Below are 20,190 nucleotides of genomic sequence, written 5' to 3' on the forward strand. Positions count from 1 at the left end.
GCCCGCACACCTAGAGCCCGTGCTCTGCAGCAAGAGAAGCCACGGCAATGAGAAGCCTGCACCCCACAACAAAGAGTAGCCCCCGCTCACCACTGGAGAAAGCCGGTGTACAGCAGCAAAGACCCAACACAGCCAATAAATAAATAAACTTTAAAAAAAAGAAAAAAAATATTCTATGCTTTACAAAGCTAAAGCACATCTTAAAATATATCTTAGATATAAAAACTATCAGGATAAAATTTTTAAAACATTAAAATGTATGAGGTACAAGACACTTTTTTTTTCATTTTCTTCACTTTTTAAAAAAACTTTTATTGGAGTATAGTTGCTTTACAATACAGACAAAACACTAATTCCAATCAAGCACTTTTAATTTCTAAATAGTTCTATAAACATCAGATGAGAGAAAATATAATTGAATGTAAGAATGGATATTTTAGTACTTGTTTTATAACTTTATCTTTTTATTTGAAAAGGTTTTTTATAACATACAGATAATACTTAGAGAAAAACGAATTTTAGTACGCTCACAAGCATTATCATATCTTAATAACATACATGCTTTATCGGTTTCAGATCTTTTTCATTTTCAAAGAGGAGAAAATTGCAGTTACTGCTGAAGCCTACAATGTGCCCCTCTTCAGTCACATTCCTCTTCTAACCTTGCGCTCTCTCCTTCTCCCGAAACACCCACTACTCTGAATTTTTATTCCAACTATTTTTTAAATTCTAATCTGGTTCTAAATATCATTTATAGTTATTTTAACACCAACAAATAATTTTTAAAGGGAAAAATGGCAAAGAGAAGGGCTAAATAAGTAACTCTGTTTCTTCAATCATTAATTGCATAATACCACTAGCTATCTCTGAGGCTGGTTCTGAGGCTTAGGAGATTTAGCACACTGTTTACTGAGGGCTTACTATCAGCCAGGCACTTGTCTAGGCACATTATACACATTAACTTATTCAACCATCAAATCAACCATCTGAGGAAAGGAACTAAATATCGTTATATACACCAGTGGGGCAATTTTATCCTCCAGGGGACATCTGGCAATGTTTGCAGACATTTTTGATTGCACGGAGCTACTGGCATCTAGTGGGTGGGTAGAGGCCAGGGATGCTGCTAAACATTATACCACGTACAGTATAGGACCCCACAATAAATAATTATGTGGGCCAAAATGTCAACAGTGCCAAGGTTGAGAAACTAAGACCTCCATTTTCAGATACATAATCTGAAACACAGACAGGTTATATAACTCACCTAGGACACAGATCCTACATGGAGAGCTACTACTAAAAGCCTGTTTGCTCCTAATAAAGTTATAAGGATAAAATTATTTATCAAGGGCAAACAATCTGGTTTAAGTCAGGCAGTCTCTGCTGCATTTCAAAGCAATAATTTTTAAATAAATGTATTTTAAAATAAACAATAAGTATTAGCTCTATGAAACAGGATAACAATTTTACCTTCGCTACTTAATGAAAATATCTGAGGATACTGGAAAGCAACTGAGACCTAAATTTTCTTTAAGTTACAAATAAAATTTATCTTAGTAGCAATAATTTGTTATACTTGCCTCATCTAGAGGATCCACATCTGTTTTCCTCATCTTAATAAGTACATCATATGCCTGCTGAAGTGCTCTGACCTTAGGATGAGAAACTCTAACATAGGCTGGGAGACAAATAAACCATAAACTGTAACAATGACTGAAGAGACACTTGGCCCATTGTGGTGGATTTGTATAACATCGCTTCGCCAACTTATGAGCTGTTTTTATCTCCTAGAAAGAGAATAAATAAAACATTATGACATTCACTAAAATTCATTAGGGTGACAGGAAAACTGAGAAGTAAAAGGGAGAGAAGAATTTAATGTAAAATTTGACTCTAAAATCAAGCATTTCATAGTTTTGCTTTTGTGAATGGCTTCCTACTTAGTGCCACATAGTTCTTTCTACAGAAGCATTTTATACTGTATTTTAACTATTTTTTGGCAAGCATGTGTCTCCTAGTAGACTAGAAATTCCTTAAAAGCAGAGATCATTCATATTATTTATATGGGTAATTAAGTGCCCTTCACATAGAAGGCACTCATATGACTGATGAATGAAAGGGATTTAACTATTTACAGCTTATGAGTTCTACAATATCATTCTTAAAAAGTCAGTCTTCTCACTCTTCTCCCTGCTAAAAAGTTTAAAATACCGTAGGCTATTCCCCACCAAGATTTCCACTCTACCTTTTGTGTTCATTCCTTCACTGACTGATTTGTTATAAAGACCTATTCCTTTGCAGGCAACATAGTCTGAGAAAGATCACAGACCTTCCTACTAATAGTTTCACAGGCATGTTTTCTACTTCTGATTTTCATTCTGATTTAGGTGGGAGAGAGAAAAAGGTATCAAAGCCACCTGCCAAGCTTTATCAAACTCTACATATTCCCACAAACTACAGAGCCCTCCACACATGTCAGGCTGCCACTGTCTGTCTTACACTGAAGATCCCTCTGCTGGATGCGTTCTAAATAAACATACTGTTATGAGCTCTATTTCCAAGAGACTTGCCTGGAAAAAAAAATCTGGTGAAAATGAGATTTAAACACTTAGTAGCAAAATTCTTCTATTTAAAAACCTTGCCTTTATTAAGCTGATAACAGTTAAAAAAAAATTCCCCTCAGACAACACTGATAGAATTGTGTACTATATGGTATTAAGGATCACCACAGGATTTGAGGGACTGTACATGAAGTGGTAAAACCTGAACTAAGAATTTCATTCTGAAATTTTCCATGTTCTGTAGACCCCCAAAATACCAGTATATGTATAAAGGATGTTTAACTTTAACTCCACCTAACCACAGTTTAACTGTTTATACCTAAATCAGATACAGTATTAAAGCAAGATGTCTAGGTTGTCCTAAGTTAACTCCCTTTAGAATGTAATATTCAGTATAAAATATATTTATATTAACCATGAGGGAAAATCAAAATCACAAGATACCACTTCAAAAACAACAGGAAGGCAATAATCAAAAAGATAGAACAAGAATTAACAAGTATGTGGTGAAAATCCCACTGCTTGTGGGAATTTTAAATGGTGTACCCACTTAGGAAAACAGTCTGACAATTTCTCAGGTTAAACACAGAGTTACTATATGACACAGCTATTCTACTTTAGGCATATATCCAAAGAAATGAAAACATACAATCACATAAACACTTGTACACAAATGTTTACAGCAGTACTATGCATAATAGCCAAAAAGCAGGAACCACCCACATGCACATGAATGGATAAATAAAATATTCCACACAATGGAATATTATTCAGCAATAAAAATACATGAAATAGTGATACATTCTGCAACACAGATGAACCTTAAAAACATTATGCTAAGTGAAAGAAGCCAGTCACAAAAGGCCGCATACTGTACAATTCCATTTTTATGAAATACTCAGAATAGGCAAAACTATAGAGGCAGAAAATAGATTAGTGACTGCCTGGGGCTGTGGAAGATGGAGGAAATGGGGGGTTAACAGCTTAGGGGTACAGGCTTTCCTTTTAGGGTGACGAAAACGTTCTATAATTGATTGTGGTGTTGGCTGTACAACCTGTGAATATACTAAAAGCCAGTGAATACAGATAAAAGTGAATGGTATGTGAATTATATTTCAATAAAGTTTTTCTTAAGTGTATTTAGTTCCCAAGGTCCTCTTAGAACATAAACACAAATATTCAAAAACTTCAGCCTCAATATTATAAGTAGGGTTGTGAGAAATCAATTTTAATTCATTAACAACCATAGTAGGTCTTCAAATGATTGCTGTAGGTGGTAAGTCTAAACTATGAGCTGCATATCACATATACATAGTTCACATTTTAAATTAGATAAAGAATATCTGACCTGTTTAGTTCTCTTAGCCATGAGAGCTGGACTGTTTGTAATGCTACTCCCAGTAGGGTGTCTACTAAAACAAAGTTTCAACTCCTGTGGTCTGTCAAAAAGCTTAAGGTCCAGTCTTGGAAAGTATTTGTAACTAAAATAAAAAGCAAAAATAGAACTGCTGATTTAAAATACATTAACTCTTTATATTATGCCAGAATTTAGGTGAATATTTCTAAACCTCAAATGTACCCAATATTATTCTCCAAAATCCTTGTACAGAAATTTTTTTTTCAAAAATAAGATGATGTAATTATAAGATACACAGACTATCTACATGGAAACTTTGGCCCCTCCCCATCCTATATGTTATTTTCAACCAATCCCTCGAACACAGAAAACCCTGATATCTTGACAGAAGAATTAATAACCCTTTCAACAGAATCCATGTGTTCAATGATAATTTATATTAAAAAATAACATTTAGTATACTTTGTAATTTTGTTTTTCTTTATAAAAGTACTTTGCATTCATATTTAAAAGGAAAAAATCCATAATATTTTTATATTAGGGATGTGCCATAATTTAACCAATTCTTTACTGTTGGACATTTTTAGGTTATTTCTCAATTTTTGCAATTAAGTATCTCTGTATATTTATCTTTGTGAATACTTTTGCTTAATTTCTTGGAATAATGCCCAATAACAAAGTTTTCTATGGTAAATGTTTATCAAGAAAATTAAAATTATTATAATCACTATCAAATTATTTCCAGAGAGGTTATACTTACATACACTCTAAAATACATTCTAACTAGTAGGACAGCCTATCCTCAAACTGATTAAAAATGCTTCTACTCATCATTTGGTTTGCATTTCTTTAAATACTAGAAAAGCTTAACATACTTTCATATTATCGACTATTGGCATTTCTTCTCAGAAATTGCCTACTTATTTCCTTTGGCCAATTTTTTTCTGGAATATATTGCCTTTCCTATTTGATTTACTTATTTGTCAATACCTGCATTCCAGTGTATACTGATTAAAGCCAAAGTAAAAAGGAGTTCTATAATTAACATGCAGTCAAAATAGCACTTAAACCACTCAAGCTCAGGTATACATTTTTCATTCTTATGCAGTCCTGGTGAGATTATATATTAATTCTATATTTTTGGAAAACACTTATTTTATATTCCCTTTGCCACAGAAATTCTTTTATGAATACAGCCTAAGCAAATACCTGTGTATACACACAAAGATACAGATAGAAAAGACCTGCAAATAAATCCACAGGAGACTAGTTTAACAGATCACAATAAATGCATGCAATGTGGTTATTCAAAATCATATGGCACAAAAATATTTATTGGCATGGAAAAACATTCAGATCATTAAAGGCAAACACGTCACAAAGAATATGTGCAAGATGAACTAATATTTGTTTCAAGTATGGTAAGTGCAAATTTATGTACAAAAAGACAAAAAAGATATACATACAATTAACAGACATTAAGTATTGGTTCTAAAATGATGTGCTAGTTTTTTTGTTTGATTTTCTAAGCTTATTAAATGGTATTATCATGATCATAATAATAAACAATAAAACATTTTAATTTCTTAAAAGATTCCCATCCAAATCCTATGTGTTTAATAAAATATGATTCCTGGCCTCTAGGTTTTCTCTGATATCTTACTAATGCATAAGAATTTCACAGACCTTATACTGACAACAAAACCCCCCAAAGAGAAGGAGGACCTCACAAAAGTAAATTTTTTCTTCTTCAGAAATGAAATTTTTAAAGATTATAATATGGTAAATGTTTATGTTAACAGTGATCAACATCTGGCTTACCTTCCAACAGGGCTGTCCAATTCTTAAGTTACAATACCTGGTGATATCTCCAGAAAATATTCATCTCCATTAGTTCACTGAATACATTTCCAAAATGACCTTCATAAATGATTAATATACATATCTACTAATAATTGCAAAAGATCAAATTATTAAAGCTGTGCCCAAACGACTCTTTAAAAAATTCCTGCTACCTGTACTTTGGTGACAGATCCTTTCCATCATCAGGAGGTGGCTCAGGTGGCATTATGAATACAGTGTGCTCACTTTTCTGTGAATCATCTAGCTCTATCAATTTGGTATCTTCTGCTGAATCAAAATCAACCTAAAAATAATTATTTTCTCCAATTAATGTGCATATAAGCAAGACCTGATTCTGAAATGTTAAAACTTAAATTTAAGAAAAAAATACCTTATCTGTTTTCTCTGTGCCTTTATCAGGAAACAACTAGAAAAAAAGAAAAGAATTCTTAGTGAAAATGTCTATTGTGAATTTAATAGAGATTATCTTAAATTCTTACTTAAAAAACTATCCTTTTATTAATACTAGGCAGATATGAAACAGTTCACAATATATTTTGTGACCCTCATACTACTAGGCTAAAGTAAAATATTTCTCTTATGGCTATTAGGATAGAAAACAATTTGTTTTGACTAGCTTGTTCATAAATCCCTCTTTGGAATCAAAATATGGGCAATCACAAGGAGAACCTGGTTTCTCAAATAAAAAATTTCATTATTACTAAACCCCTGCATATTATCTAAGCTTCTCTCTAACTGAATGAAACTGGAGCATCAATATTTAAGTAAACAAAAATGTTGAAAAGTTTTAATCATATCCCTGGAGTTTTAGATCACATGGATATAATGGAGAAAATTATGCAAGTCTTCTAAGATATATGAATCATTAGGAGCCTACAAAAATTACAATGTCACACTATTCTACCTTTTCTGGATACAATCTCTAATTTTAAATACTATGGAGTTTGCATAAACAATCAGCCCCAAGGCTCACTTAGCAAAAATAAGAGCTCTATTAAAAATGAGAAAAAATACGTGAGTTATGACTGTCAAAAATCAACTTAAAACTTCCTTACGATGGGTGAGTAAGGCTTTAAAATTTAACATATTTCCAAATTGCTTCCAATTAGGACAAAATAAATATATTAGCACAACTATCTGGAAAAACATTAACAAAAGACTAACTGAACTAACTACCCAATGAACTAAACTTTTGTTTCATTTGTTTTTGTTTTGTTTTGTTTTGTTTCGCAAAGCAGCTTACAGAATCTTAGTTCCCCGAACAGTGACGGAACCGTGGCCCTGGACAGTGAAAGCATGGAGTCCTAACCACTGGATTCCCAGGGAATTCCCAAAACTAAACTTTTTTTAACGTACTGCTAAATCATCTTATTCATGCAAAAAAAAAATCTAGGAGCTTCAATGAAATGTTTTTAGTACTTAAAACCAAAGTGAGATTCAAAGAGAAAAATTATCTATGTATGGTAGTACTACATGTCACAAAGGAAAATAATTCTTCCATTAAGCCTAGAATCGGACATTCGCGTGGGCTGATAATAACGATGATTATAAAGGTAAACAGACTGTTAGTTTTTCCTTAATACTGATATATAGCACAAACTTTTACCTTTTCTATGCAGTCATCAAAAAAAGCCAATCCAGTATCTTTATCACTTACAAAACTACATTCTTCAATGAAACGAATAAAAATCTGTGTTTTGGATAAAAGAGTGTAGAATTTTGTATAGGCACGATCTCGACTTTTTAAAAATCCTGAAGAAAATAAAATTAGAATTAAATTCAGATTTTAAAGTGGAACTAGATGTACATATATCTATATTATTTTCTCTCTCTTGCTCTCTCTCTATATATCTATATCTATCTATATCTATCTATATATATATAAAGGGACTATAGTCCCTTCTGCCTTATTCAACCACAAAAATCCTTAACTTATACCATTAACCTTTTCACTGAAATCTGAATCTCCTAGAAGGAGCCCCTCAAGTAGAAATTTCGGATACTCTGCATATTCTCAAGCAGGAAGGGTCAAGTCCTTCCTCTGCAATGCCATCAGATAATTATTTGTTATCATCTTATAAAAGTTTCTGCTCATCTGGCTATTATTACACCTATTTCCCTACTCACTGTAGGCACCTACTGACTTCATAGACACTCTCTCGTTCATTCACTGAAGAGCAGGGTACCTAATTCAAAGTCGCCTCTCCAACTCCTACTATCATCCTTCTTCAACACCCATAAGCACCAATTATCCAACATTGTAATGAGTTTTTAATCCTTAACTTTCAATGCTCTGTGGTCTATTCCACCTCAATCACCAACTTCTACACATAGTTACACACTCCCTGGACTTTTCTTGGTAGCACTGTAAACAGCTCTGCCTCCTAAAGCTCTAATTTACATATTATTTCCTGACCATTACCCCTTTCTATCTGGCATGCTATGTTCTTTCTATCAAGCCTTTTGTGAGGGCGATGGGGGAAGGAAGGAGACAGGCTCATTAAAATCTACAATCCACTCACCTTTTTATGTTCTACATACACCCTTCTATCTTGGCACGTCTCTCTAATACTGATTCCATGTCCACGTACGTCATTTCAATTACTTTCTTGTCACACTCTCAATTTTTATACCCTTTTGTCTTTTTTGTCAAACTCATCATAGTATAACTTAGCCCTGGAGCAATGTACTGCCTGCTTTCTGTGGATCTACACCAGTGTGGCTGAGCACAAGTTGGGGCGGGGGTGTTATATAACTAGGTGGATCAGAACCACTTATACCTTCATCCCTGATCAGCAACCCCACTACATATCTGAAGTCTAAATTTTCCTTTATCCATGTTTTCACAGCTATTTCCAATGTTTAAATGCTCTCCCTCCATGTTCTCTCTCTCATCCCTGAGTGATAATACTTTATATTGCAAAAATCATTGTGAAAATCATTAAATGAGAACTATCATCATTATGTCACTATAAAATCTATGACTCTTTCTGCAGCTATCATTTACTCCTTATCTTGTTTTACAGTGAGTATGACCCCCCTATCTCAGGCCAAGCCCCCACATGAGCCTGGGATTTCAGCCCTTTCAGTGTTTGCTGGACAATTCTCCCTCTCTAATAGCTACTAACCAGTATACTCAAGTCTCTCTCACTTTAAAAAACCTTTCCTTAGACATTTTTCCAAAGAGAACATTCAGATGGCCAACAGGCGCATGAAAAGATGCTCAACATCATTAATCATCAGAAGAATGCAAATCAAAACCACAACGAGACATTACCTCACACCTGTCAGAACAGCTATCATCAAAAAGAACACAAATAACAAATGCTGGCAAGGATGTGGAGAAAAGGGAACCCTCATACACTGTTGGTAGAAATGTAAATCGGTGCTGCCACTGTGGAGAGCAGTATGGAGGTTCCTCAAAAAACCAGAAACAGAATTACCATATGATCCAGCAATTCTACTCCAGGGTATACATCAAGAAAAACCAAAAACACTAATTCAAAAAGATATACGCACCCCAATGTTCATAGCAGCACTACTTACAATAGCCAAAACATGGAAGCAAACTAAGAGGTCAACAGATGAATGGATAAAGAAGCAGTGTTATACACACACACACACACACACACACACACACACACACACACACACACACACACACACACACACACACATGCTGGAATATTACTCATCCATAAAGAAGAATGAAATTCTGCCATTTGCAACAACACGGATGAATAGAATGCTTGGTGAAATAAGTCAGACACAGAAAAATACTCTCTGTTGTCACTTACATCCAGAATCTAAATAGTGAAACAAATTAGTAAATATAATAAAAAAGAAACAGACTCACAGATATAGAAAACAAACTAGTGGTTACCAGTGGGGAGAGGGAAGCACGGAAGGGGTCAGATAGGGGTAGGTGATTAAGAGATAAAAACTATAATGTATAAAATAAATAAGCTACAAGACATACAATACAACACAGGGAATATAGCCAATATTTTATAATAACTATAAATGGAGTCTAACTCTTAAAAATTGTGAATCACTATGCTCTACACCCATAACATGTAAATACTGTACATCAATTATACCTCAATAAAAAATAAATAAAATTTAAAAACCTTTCCTTAACAAATAATTAGACCCTTCCCTTTCCTGCTGTCTCCCTTCTCAATAAAGGGCACAACCATTCACTCGGTGGTTAAAGAAAAAATCTCAAAATTGTTCTTGACATCTCTCTATACCTTATATCCCATGTTCAACTGCCAAGTTCTATTCAATCTACCTCATAAAAATCACTCTTCTATTCATACTACCAACTAATTCAGGTCACTTCCACTGATCATTTGGACCAATGCACTAACCAACAAATAAGTAGATCCATACTTTGGATGCCTCCAACTCAATCTTTGCAGAGAAGCCAAAGAGATTTTTGTTTTTTTTAACATTCAACATGATCTTTTAAAAATGCAAATCTATTCCTATTACCTACTTAAATATCCCTCACTGACTTGCAATTACTCTTGGAATAAAGACGGAAACTCTTCATTGGTCCTAAAAGATCCAACAGGAGCTGGCTCACACCTACCATTTCAAGTATGGTTTTTAAGCTACTTTTCCCTCAAGCCTTTCTTTCTATGATGCTGCAGGGCATTCCACATGTCGTGGTCCTTACTACATCCCCTTCAGGTATTAATTAGCTCAGAAAGGCTTCAATATACTAGAAATAAATTATTCTTGACAAGTGGTAACAAAATGTCTTTTTTCTTCTTCTAATGGATCTAGGCAATGATCAGCAAAGGCTGCTAATACAATTAAATGAAAGACTGGTAAGGAAACTATCAATATAACGAATGAATGATAACACTTGAACCCATGGATTAATCTTAGGAACACTAAAAGTGGGACACAGCCAGACCTGCAATAAGAAGTACTGTGCATCATGTGTTTTAGCACCACTTGCCAAGAAAATACAATCTGAATATAATCAAGCTCTAAATCCGTGGTGCTTAATTCAGTAACCACTACCCACATGTGGCAATTCAGCAATTAAAATGTGGCTGGTCCAAACTGAGATGTGCTGTAAGTATAAAATACATACCAATTTCAAAGCCTTAGATGGAAAAAGAATGTAAAATATTTCATTAAAATTTTAAAAATTTGATGATGTTGAAGTGATACATTTTCGATATGTCAGAGAAAACAAATCATTAAAATTAACTTCCCCTACTGTTTTTTTAAAAACTGTGTCTACTAGAAAATCTCAAATTATATATGTGCCTCACATTATATTTCTTCTGAACAATGTGGCTCTTAATCCAACCACAAATTTACAGGAAATATAGATGATGAAAAAAAATGTTAACACCACGGGGATACAATCAGGTAAAAACACATATAAATTCAGGATATTCTAAACACAGTTTATGGGTGAAACGATGTCCTACTTGGAATTTAGAAAGCGGGGGGAGGGGAGGAGACAGGGAGGGAGGAAGGAAGAGTAAACTAAAGATAGATGAAACTAAAACAACAATGTTGATTGCTACTACTGGCTGAAGTTGGAAGACAGCAATATTGCTCTGTTTACTTTTATATATGTTTGTGAAAGTATCCCTAAAAAAAAGTTAACCCAAAACCCACAGCTAAATCCTATTCATTTTTCAGGCCCAAGCTTAACTGTTACTTCTTCAGGGAACCTTTCCCTGACCTAGCACTCTCACTGTAACCAATACTTTCCTTTACAACACACTCAGTAAAATGTAACTAGTATTTGCATTATTTTATTGTCAAATGTATATATCCCCTGTTAGACCAAATGCTACCTGTTAACAAAAACCTTAGGCCTCAGACACTAATTAAATATCCATCTTTCTAAATTCCATGAGTAACGCCACTCTTCTACTTAGAATGAGAGAGAGAGAATGAATTAGTGACTTACTACTGTTGGTTAGAAAAACTCCATATTCCTAGTCTGGCATTTAAGACTACCTACAATCCGAGTTCTAATCTTACTTTCTGCTTTATCTTCCACAGCACCTCTAAAACTCCTCACTTGGTCAAACTGTACCATTAAAACTTTTTTTCCTGAACACTCCATTATGGGCTGAACTGTGTCACCTCAAAATTCTTATGCTGAAGTCCTAACTCCCAGGATTTCAAAATGTGATTGCATTTGCAGATAGGGCATTTAAAGAAGTAATTAAGTCAAATTTAAGTATTTAAATTAGGGTGGGCCCTAATCTAATACGACTGATGTCCTTACAAGAAAATTTAGACACAGATTCACACAGAAGGAGTCCATGTGAAGATACAGGGAGAAGATAGCCATCTACAAGTCAAGGAGAGAGGCCTCGGAGGAAACCAATCCTGGCTACACATTGATCTCGGATTTCTAGCCTCTAGAATTCTGAAAAGGAAAAAAAAAATTTCCATTGCTTAAGGTACCCAATCTATGGCATTTTGTTACAGCAGCCCCAGCAAACTAATACATGTGCCTTGTGCTTTTATTTTTGAGCTTTCTTCCATTTCGTTATTACCACCAGCTATAACACTATTATCATGAGTACTTCTACTGTTGCTTCACATACATATTCTCATCTAATCTTCACAATGATACATGAATTAGGTATCATCCTCATTTTATTAATGATGAAACAGAACCCCAGGGAGGCTTCATAAATAGCAAAGTGAAAATTCTAATTCAGATTTCACTTTTAAATGCCTATTGTTTTTCAGAAAGTCTTTCTTGCTCATCTGCATTTATAAATTCTACCCATTCTTTAAGTCATGCTCCTCTTCTATGAAGTCTTCCAGAAAATTCATTTGGAAGAATGTTCCCTTTTTCTAAATTTTTATACCCTCTCACTGAATGACTATGCAAAATCTGTTTTGAGTACTTGTTCCAGTTTTAAAACACATTTGGTTATTTTCCATTGGGTATCCCATGCAGCTAGATTTTATACTTCTTTATATCCCTACATAATAACTAGTTGGACTTAGTAAGTGGTGACTAAAATTTGAGATATAAGTTGTCCCAAAGCAGAAATGAGAAAAGACAAAAGGAGTATTGGGAAAATCCAGATTAAAAAAATAATAATAATAACTGCAGGGTCAAATTATAGATATGTAAAATAATTACCATACAAATATTTATGTATCTGTAAGGTTGCCAAACATAAGAGCTGCTGAATAACAACAAAAATCTTTGTAATTCCCTAAAATAACATACACTAAAAAGAATGAGTATGGTGTTTTCCCCTGGAACAAGGATGTATTCTTCAAAATTTTTCAAAAACTGGTAACTTTATTCCAAAAACTATTTGTTAGAAAATACTGTAAAGCCAAGAGTGTATAAAGTCAAGAAAGCAAACCACCAGCTTTATTCTACTAAGATAACTGATTATAGAGTACTATAAATATAAGCAACATCTCTGACATTTCATAACTAAACATCTCCAGTTTCAGATTTCTCAGGAAAAGGTTAGGGTATAAAAATTAAAAGAAACTCTATTCATACAGCTAGATTACAAATATATAGAAGACCATCATATTTTAATATAAATTTCTAAGAACTTCTATAGTGAATATTTCTTGGTAGCATTATCAAATAGAAAATTTTTCTCCTTTCAATAAAAAGTATTTATATTTTCAATGCCACTCACCCTGTCGGTCAAACAATGAATCAGCAGCTGTGGCTTTATTTGAAGGAGCCTCTGTGATTGGTCTGAGATACGTTCTGTATCCTTTTAAAATGGATGCCATAAAGCGCAAAAATGCCTCTTGAATTTCCATCTCAAGTTGTGTCACCTTCTTCTGCCAGGAGAAATCTGCTTCAATTGGAGTCATCTCAATTGCTGAACCTTCCTGAGTTTTTCGGTGAACTGACAAATGAAGGAAGAGGAGAAAATGGCATTAGTACATAATGTTACATATATAATAATTCAACAATTAAGGGAATCGTCAAAATAAAGTCCATAACTTCCTGAAATTCGTCTCTTCATTAATGGGAAGGGATCAATAGCAGAGGCTAACAGGTAGGCACAGATGGGGCACAGAAAACATGCTCAAAAAACCATGAACCACAATAGTAATTTCTTACTATAGGAATTTTGTCTTGTAATGAGACTCCCTTTAAGCAGAGCAAAATTATGTTTAAATTTAAGAAGAATTTTCTTATATACATTCGTTCATTAAAAATATCCCTTCTTGGGAATTCCCTGGCAGTCCAGTGGTTAGGACTCCAAGCCCTCACTGCAGAGGACCTGGGTTCAATCCCTGGTCAGGAAACTAAGATCCCACAAGCAACACAGCATGGCAAAAATAGGAAAGAAAAAAATATCTCTCTCTCTCTCTCTCTTCCTTTTTCCTCACATTTACCTGAAGATAGCTGGGGATACAATTTCTTCAAGGTGCTAATCAGATTTTTGCATGGCTTTTTGGGAAGCTGCTTCCAGTTCATGTTCTTCTTTTCATCTGATCTATTAAATAACAGCATAATTAATAAAGTTCATCATAATCTGTTTTTACTTAAACAGAATTCTTATGTCAAACAAAAAGAAAATGGTAAGGGTATTTTTACTGAAGTTACAATTTGAGAATCTGAATAAGTGGTTTCCAAGAAGTTCTGTTTCCATTTCAACCAACCTCAGTCAAATTTGGTCATCTTGTTCTAACCCTCCAACATAGATTTTCATTAACTGGAGTTATGAATATAACACAAGTCTTGTTTCAAAGTTACATTTTAGAATTATGATATTTTAAGTGTCAAACTTAATTGACTTTAGACTTAAAACTACCTATTAGAAGCAAATCTTGACAAATATCAGTCAGTAACATACAGCATGTTCTCACCACAATTCAAACAAGTCGGCCTTTAAGAAAAAGAAATTACTTTGAAAGTTCAAGAGAATACTTTTAAATAATGCATGAGTCAAATAAAATATTTTTTATAGAATCAGAAACATTTAAAACTCTATAAAGATGAAAGCACTATGTACCAACCACGGGCTGGAGTTAATGCTATATGTCAGGCCAGTATCACTTATGAACAACCAATGCTAGCATCTTAAATTCTTAGAGAATTTAATCTACCAGCACATTAAAAAAAAAAAAAAGAGCAAGTAAAAAAAATGTAATTTAAAACACCATTTACAGTAGCAATAAAAACCACAAGGTACTAGGAATAAGTTTAACAAAAGGTGTGCCTGATTTTTATAGAGAAAACTGAAACGGTTATTGAAAAAACTTTAAAAGTACCTATGAAGTAAAATACCACATTCATGGGTACTGAGGCTTTATGTCAAAATGACCTTATCTGCCCCCAAATTAATCTCTGAATTCAATAAAATTCTAAACAAAATCACAATAAAATTTTGCATGGAATTTAATAAAACTAATTAAAATTTATATGAAAAAGCAAAGCATCAAAGATAGTCAAAACAATTTTAAAGAATAAGCACATCACAATTTTTTTTAAACAATGTTATTGAGATACAATTCACATACCATACAATTCACTCATCTGAAGTGTGCAATTTGATGGGTTTTAGTATATTCAGATTTGTTTAACAACCACAATTAATTTTAGAATATTTTCATCACCTCAAAAAGAAACCCACACCCTCTTAGTCACTAACCCACAACTTCCCCCTCCTCCCATCCCAATGTAACCACTACTTTATGTCCATATATATGCCTTGAGCATTTCAAATAAATGGGATCATATAAGGTTTTTTTTTCCAGTTTTATTCTTTTTTTTTAAATTTTATTTATTTATTTATTATTTTGGGGGGGGGGTACACCAAGTTCAATCATCTGTTTTTATACACATATCCCCATTCATAAAAGGTTTTTTAACATGATGTCTTCAAGGTTCATGCATGTTGTAGACAACTTAAAGTCATTAGCTGACAAGTGGCTAAAACAAACCAAAGGAACAGAAAATAAGCCTGAATACATATTCATACAAATATAAAAACTGATATGTAATGATACTGACACTAAAGACAGGTGGGGAAGAGATGAACTATTCAATAAATAGTGCTTTGTGACCATTGTTTACCCATGTAAAAAAAATATACAAGGGTGAGTCAAAAATTATCCGCCCTCTGGTTATATTAAAACTTCTGCTTGCCACACTGTCTTATCAGCACTTTCCATTCAAAGCTACTGTCTCCCCAGTCACCGCTATGCAGGTGTGAACGTGTTACATCAATTCATTTGCAACTGTGGTGTGAGCAAAAATGGATGCCCCACTTCTAATCTGCATGAAAGAAGAGCAGTGTGCAGTGATTCATTTCTTGTGGTCTGAGGGTGCACACGTCCACACACTTCTGCCCACACTGTCAATACCCTGCAAAAATTTCGTTTGGAGGTATTAAAGCATCCTCCCTATAGTCCTGATCTTGTTCCACTGGACTTTCACCTGTTTGGTCTGCTGAAAGCAGCCCTATGGGGACAAAGATTCACTTCTGATGAAGAAGACAGCAGTGTATTTGTGGCTCACAGCTTAGCCTTAAAACATTTTTTAATGAGGGAATACGAAAGCTTATTGACAGATGGACACAGTGTTTTGAAAAGCAAGGAGACTGTGTCAAAAGAATGATGTATTTGTCTTTTCTAAAAGTTAATTAAAATAAATTCTACAGCCAGAGTGCGGATAATTTTTTGACTCACTCACACATATGTTTTAGAGGAATTCTAACCATTACTCAAAGAAATATGCATAATAATGATCAGAGCAGTTCTGTTCATAACTGCAAAATGTAACTACAAACTAAATATCCATCAACACTGATAAACACTGAAGACAAAGTAGAGCTACATGTAGCAACATGGATGAACCTCATAGAGAATGATGAGTAAAAAAGCAATTCACAGAAAACTATACAAATATAAAAATTTTTAAAGCATGCAAAACAAAATATCATTTATACTAATATGTATATAACATGTATTAGTGGCTGGAATCTGGAATCTGGGTGGAAGATCCATGCAAGTTATTCACATTATTCTCTATAATTCTTCAGTATCTAGAACATTTCATAACTCTGTAAGTACAATTAAGCAGAGTTCAAAATTATTTTACAAAGTAGTGTTTCAATCAATAGAAATTATATAGAAGTTATTTAAACCTGGGCAAAATTAAGAATATAATATTGTTTTATTTAGAATAGTAAATAAAATGAGGTGAACATTGAGTTACAACTTCAAAATCATTTGCAAAAGCACTACAATATATATAACCTTGAAATAATTGTTTTTCAGGGATAGTTACTGAAAAACAACAAAATGTGTACTACAAGAAATATTTAGGGACTTCCCTGGTGGTCCAGTGGATAAGATTCCAAGCTCCCAATTCAGGGGGCCCAGGTTTGATGCCCGGTCAGGGAACTAGATCCCACATGAATGCAACTGAGTGTCCGCATGCCACAACTAAGAAGCCTGCACACTGCAACTAAAAAAAAACAAAAAAACAAAAAAACAAAAAAACCCCCACATGCTGCAACTAAAGACCCTGCATGCCACAATGAAGATCCCATGTGCCACAACTAAGACCCAGTGCAGCCAAAATAAATAAATATTTTTTAAAAAAAGAAAGAAATATTTAGTGCTTGCAAGTTAGTTTCTTATTTCCAGGCTATAAGTTAATCTAAATATACATAGTAGAGATCAATCAAGATGGTGGACTAAGAGGACATGGAGCTTACTTCCCCCATGAACACATTAAAAAACACATCTACATGTGGAACAATTCTCATAAAAAACTAAATGAAAACTGGCAGATGGACTCCTGTACTACCAAGGCTGTAAGAAAGATATACATGGAAGGGGAGAAAAGTGATTGGGTTGGGACCTGTGCCCCTGGGAGAGGACTCAGAGGAAAAGGGATATTATACAGGTGGATACCCACTGAGGGGAGTGAGCACTGAGAGCCACAGATAGGGCACCCCAGTCCTGGAGTCTTATGCAGGGTAGACAAGCCCCCTTGGCTGGTTGGGGGACGGCTGGGACTAACAAGAGGTAAAAAGAAAAACAAAAAATGGAAACAGTTTAAGAGAGCTCTAGAATAGCATTAAATGTACCAACATTCACATTATAGGGGTACCAGAAGACAGAAAAGGGGATCAAAAATGTAGTTGAGGAGATTATGGCTGAAAACTTCCAAAACCCGAGGAAGGAAACAGATATTCCAGTAAAGGAAGCACAGACGGTCCCAAACAAGATGAACCCAAACAGACCCACAACAACACATATTATAATTAAAAATGGCAAAAGTTAAAAGGAAACAGTGAATTCTAAAGGCAGCAAGATAAAAACAAAGAGTCATATACAAGGGAACCCCCATAAGGCTATCAGCTGATTTCTCTGCAGAAACTTTGTAGGCCAGAAGGGAGTGGCATGACGTATTCAGTGTGGAACAGGAAAAATCTGCAACCTAGGATACTCTACTAGAATAGAGAGAGAGAGAAAGAATTTCTCAGACAAGCAAAAACTTAAAAGAGTTCATCAATATTAAACCTACTCTAAAAGAATTGTGAAAGGGTCTTCTCCAAATAGACAAAAAAGTAAGACTCTATGGGAAAGAGAAAATCCCACCAGGAAAAGCAAATGTATAGTAAGGATTGAAGATCAACCACTTAAGCTAGTACAAAGATTAAAAGACAAAAATATTGTAAAAGCAATTATAACTACAATAAATAGTTAAGAGATAAACATGAAGATATATGACACCAAAAACACAAAATGTGAGGAAAGGGAGTAAAAAAAAGTAGATACTTTAGAATGTGTTTGAACTAAATTACTAACAGTTTAAAACAAGTAGATACAGTTATAGGTCAACAATATATTATTATTAATTAATTTTTTTTTTTTTTGGGCACACAGGCTTAGTTGCTCCGCGACATGTGGGATCTTCCTGGAGCTGGGATCCAACCCGTGATCTCTGCATTGGCAGGCAGATTCTTAACCACTGCGCCACCTAGGAAGCCCAGGTCAACAATATATAAACCCACAGTAACCACAAATCAAAAACCTGCAACAGTTACACAGAACCTAAAAAGAAAAGAACAGAAGCATAATACTAAAGAAAATCATCAACCACAAGGGAAGAAACAAAAAGAAATAACAGAAAAACTACAAAACAACTAGAAAACAAGTCATAATATGGCAATAAGTACATACCTGTCAATAATTACTTTAAATGTCAATGAACTAAATACTCCAATCAAAAGATATATGGTGGCTGATTGGATAAAAAAACCAAGACCCTTCTATCCACAAGGGACTCACTCCAGAGCTAAAGACACAAAAAGACTGAAAGTGAGGGGATGGGAAAAGATATTTCATGCAAACAGAAATGATGAGAAAGTAGGGTCAGCAATACTCATATCAGAAAATAAACTTGAAAACAAAGGCTATAACAAAAGACAGAGAAGGGCAATATAAAATGAGAGGGAGATCAATACAAGAAAAAGGCATTACACTCAACATATTTGCCCCCAACACAGGAGCGCCTAAACATATAAAGCAAATACTAACAGACACAAAGGGAGAAACTGACACTAATACAATAATAGTAGGGTATTTAAAACCCCACTTACATCAATGGACAGTCAATAATGTAAGAGTGCTCTAAAATGACACAAGAGATCAGCTGTACTTACAATTGATATCTACAGGACATTACATTCAAAACCAGGAGCATACACATTCTTTTCAAGTGTAGATGGAAGGTTCTCCAGGATAGATCACATGCTAGGCCACAAAACAAGTCTTAACAAATTTAAGAGAATAGAAATTATTTTTTATCAAGTATTTTTTCCACCACATTGGTATGAAATTAACTACAAAAAGAAAATGAGAAAAGAACAAACATGCAGAAACTAAAAACATGCTACTAAAAAAAACCAATATTCATAAAGAAATCAAAGAGGAAATCAGAAAATACCTCAAGACAAATGAAAATGGAAACACTACATTTCAAAATCTATGGGATGCTGCAAAATCAGTTTTAAGAGGAAAGTTTACAGCAATACAGGTCTTTCCCAAGAAACAAGAAAAATCTCAAATAAACAACATAACCTACCACCTAAAAGAATTAGGAAAAGTAGAACAAACAAAGCCCAAAGTCAGCAGAAGGAAGGAAATAATAAAGATCAGAGAAGACATAACAAAGAGTTTAAAAAATAGAAAAGATCAATGAAACCAACAGCTGGCTTTTTTGAAAAAAGAAAAAAAAATTGATAAGCCTTTAGTCAGGCTCACCAAGAAGAAAAGAGACAACCCAAATTTAAAAAAATAAAAAATGAAAGGGGAAATTATAACAACCAACACCACAGAAACACATGCACGCACGCACACGTGTGCGCGCACACACACACACAAAGAATACCAAGA

At 34.1% G+C, this 20,190-nt stretch overlaps 1 protein-coding gene across 4 annotated transcripts in view; it reads right to left on the bottom strand.

Moving 5' to 3' along the window:
• The window catches only part of DENND4C (DENN domain containing 4C), a 142,309-nt gene that overhangs the window by 54,678 nt on the left and 67,441 nt on the right, over positions 1–20,190 (bottom strand). For 3 of the 4 annotated variants that reach the window (XM_057724920.1, XM_057724922.1, XM_057724921.1), the window contains exons 11-17: positions 14,170–14,270; positions 13,455–13,673; positions 7,391–7,536; positions 6,155–6,190; positions 5,937–6,067; positions 3,913–4,045; positions 1,584–1,790 (exon numbers count right to left, since the gene is read on the bottom strand). In XM_057724920.1, coding sequence (XP_057580903.1) covers positions 1,584–1,790; positions 3,913–4,045; positions 5,937–6,067; positions 6,155–6,190; positions 7,391–7,536; positions 13,455–13,673; positions 14,170–14,270 — 973 coding nt within the window. The remainder of the gene's footprint in view (positions 1–1,583; positions 1,791–3,912; positions 4,046–5,936; positions 6,068–6,154; positions 6,191–7,390; positions 7,537–13,454; positions 13,674–14,169; positions 14,271–20,190) is intronic. The other variant, XM_057724925.1, reaches the window with a different exon arrangement.

The sequence above is a fragment of the Hippopotamus amphibius genome, chromosome 2 (genome assembly GCF_030028045.1).
Source record: "Hippopotamus amphibius kiboko isolate mHipAmp2 chromosome 2, mHipAmp2.hap2, whole genome shotgun sequence".
Lineage (NCBI taxonomy): Eukaryota > Metazoa > Chordata > Mammalia > Artiodactyla > Hippopotamidae > Hippopotamus > Hippopotamus amphibius.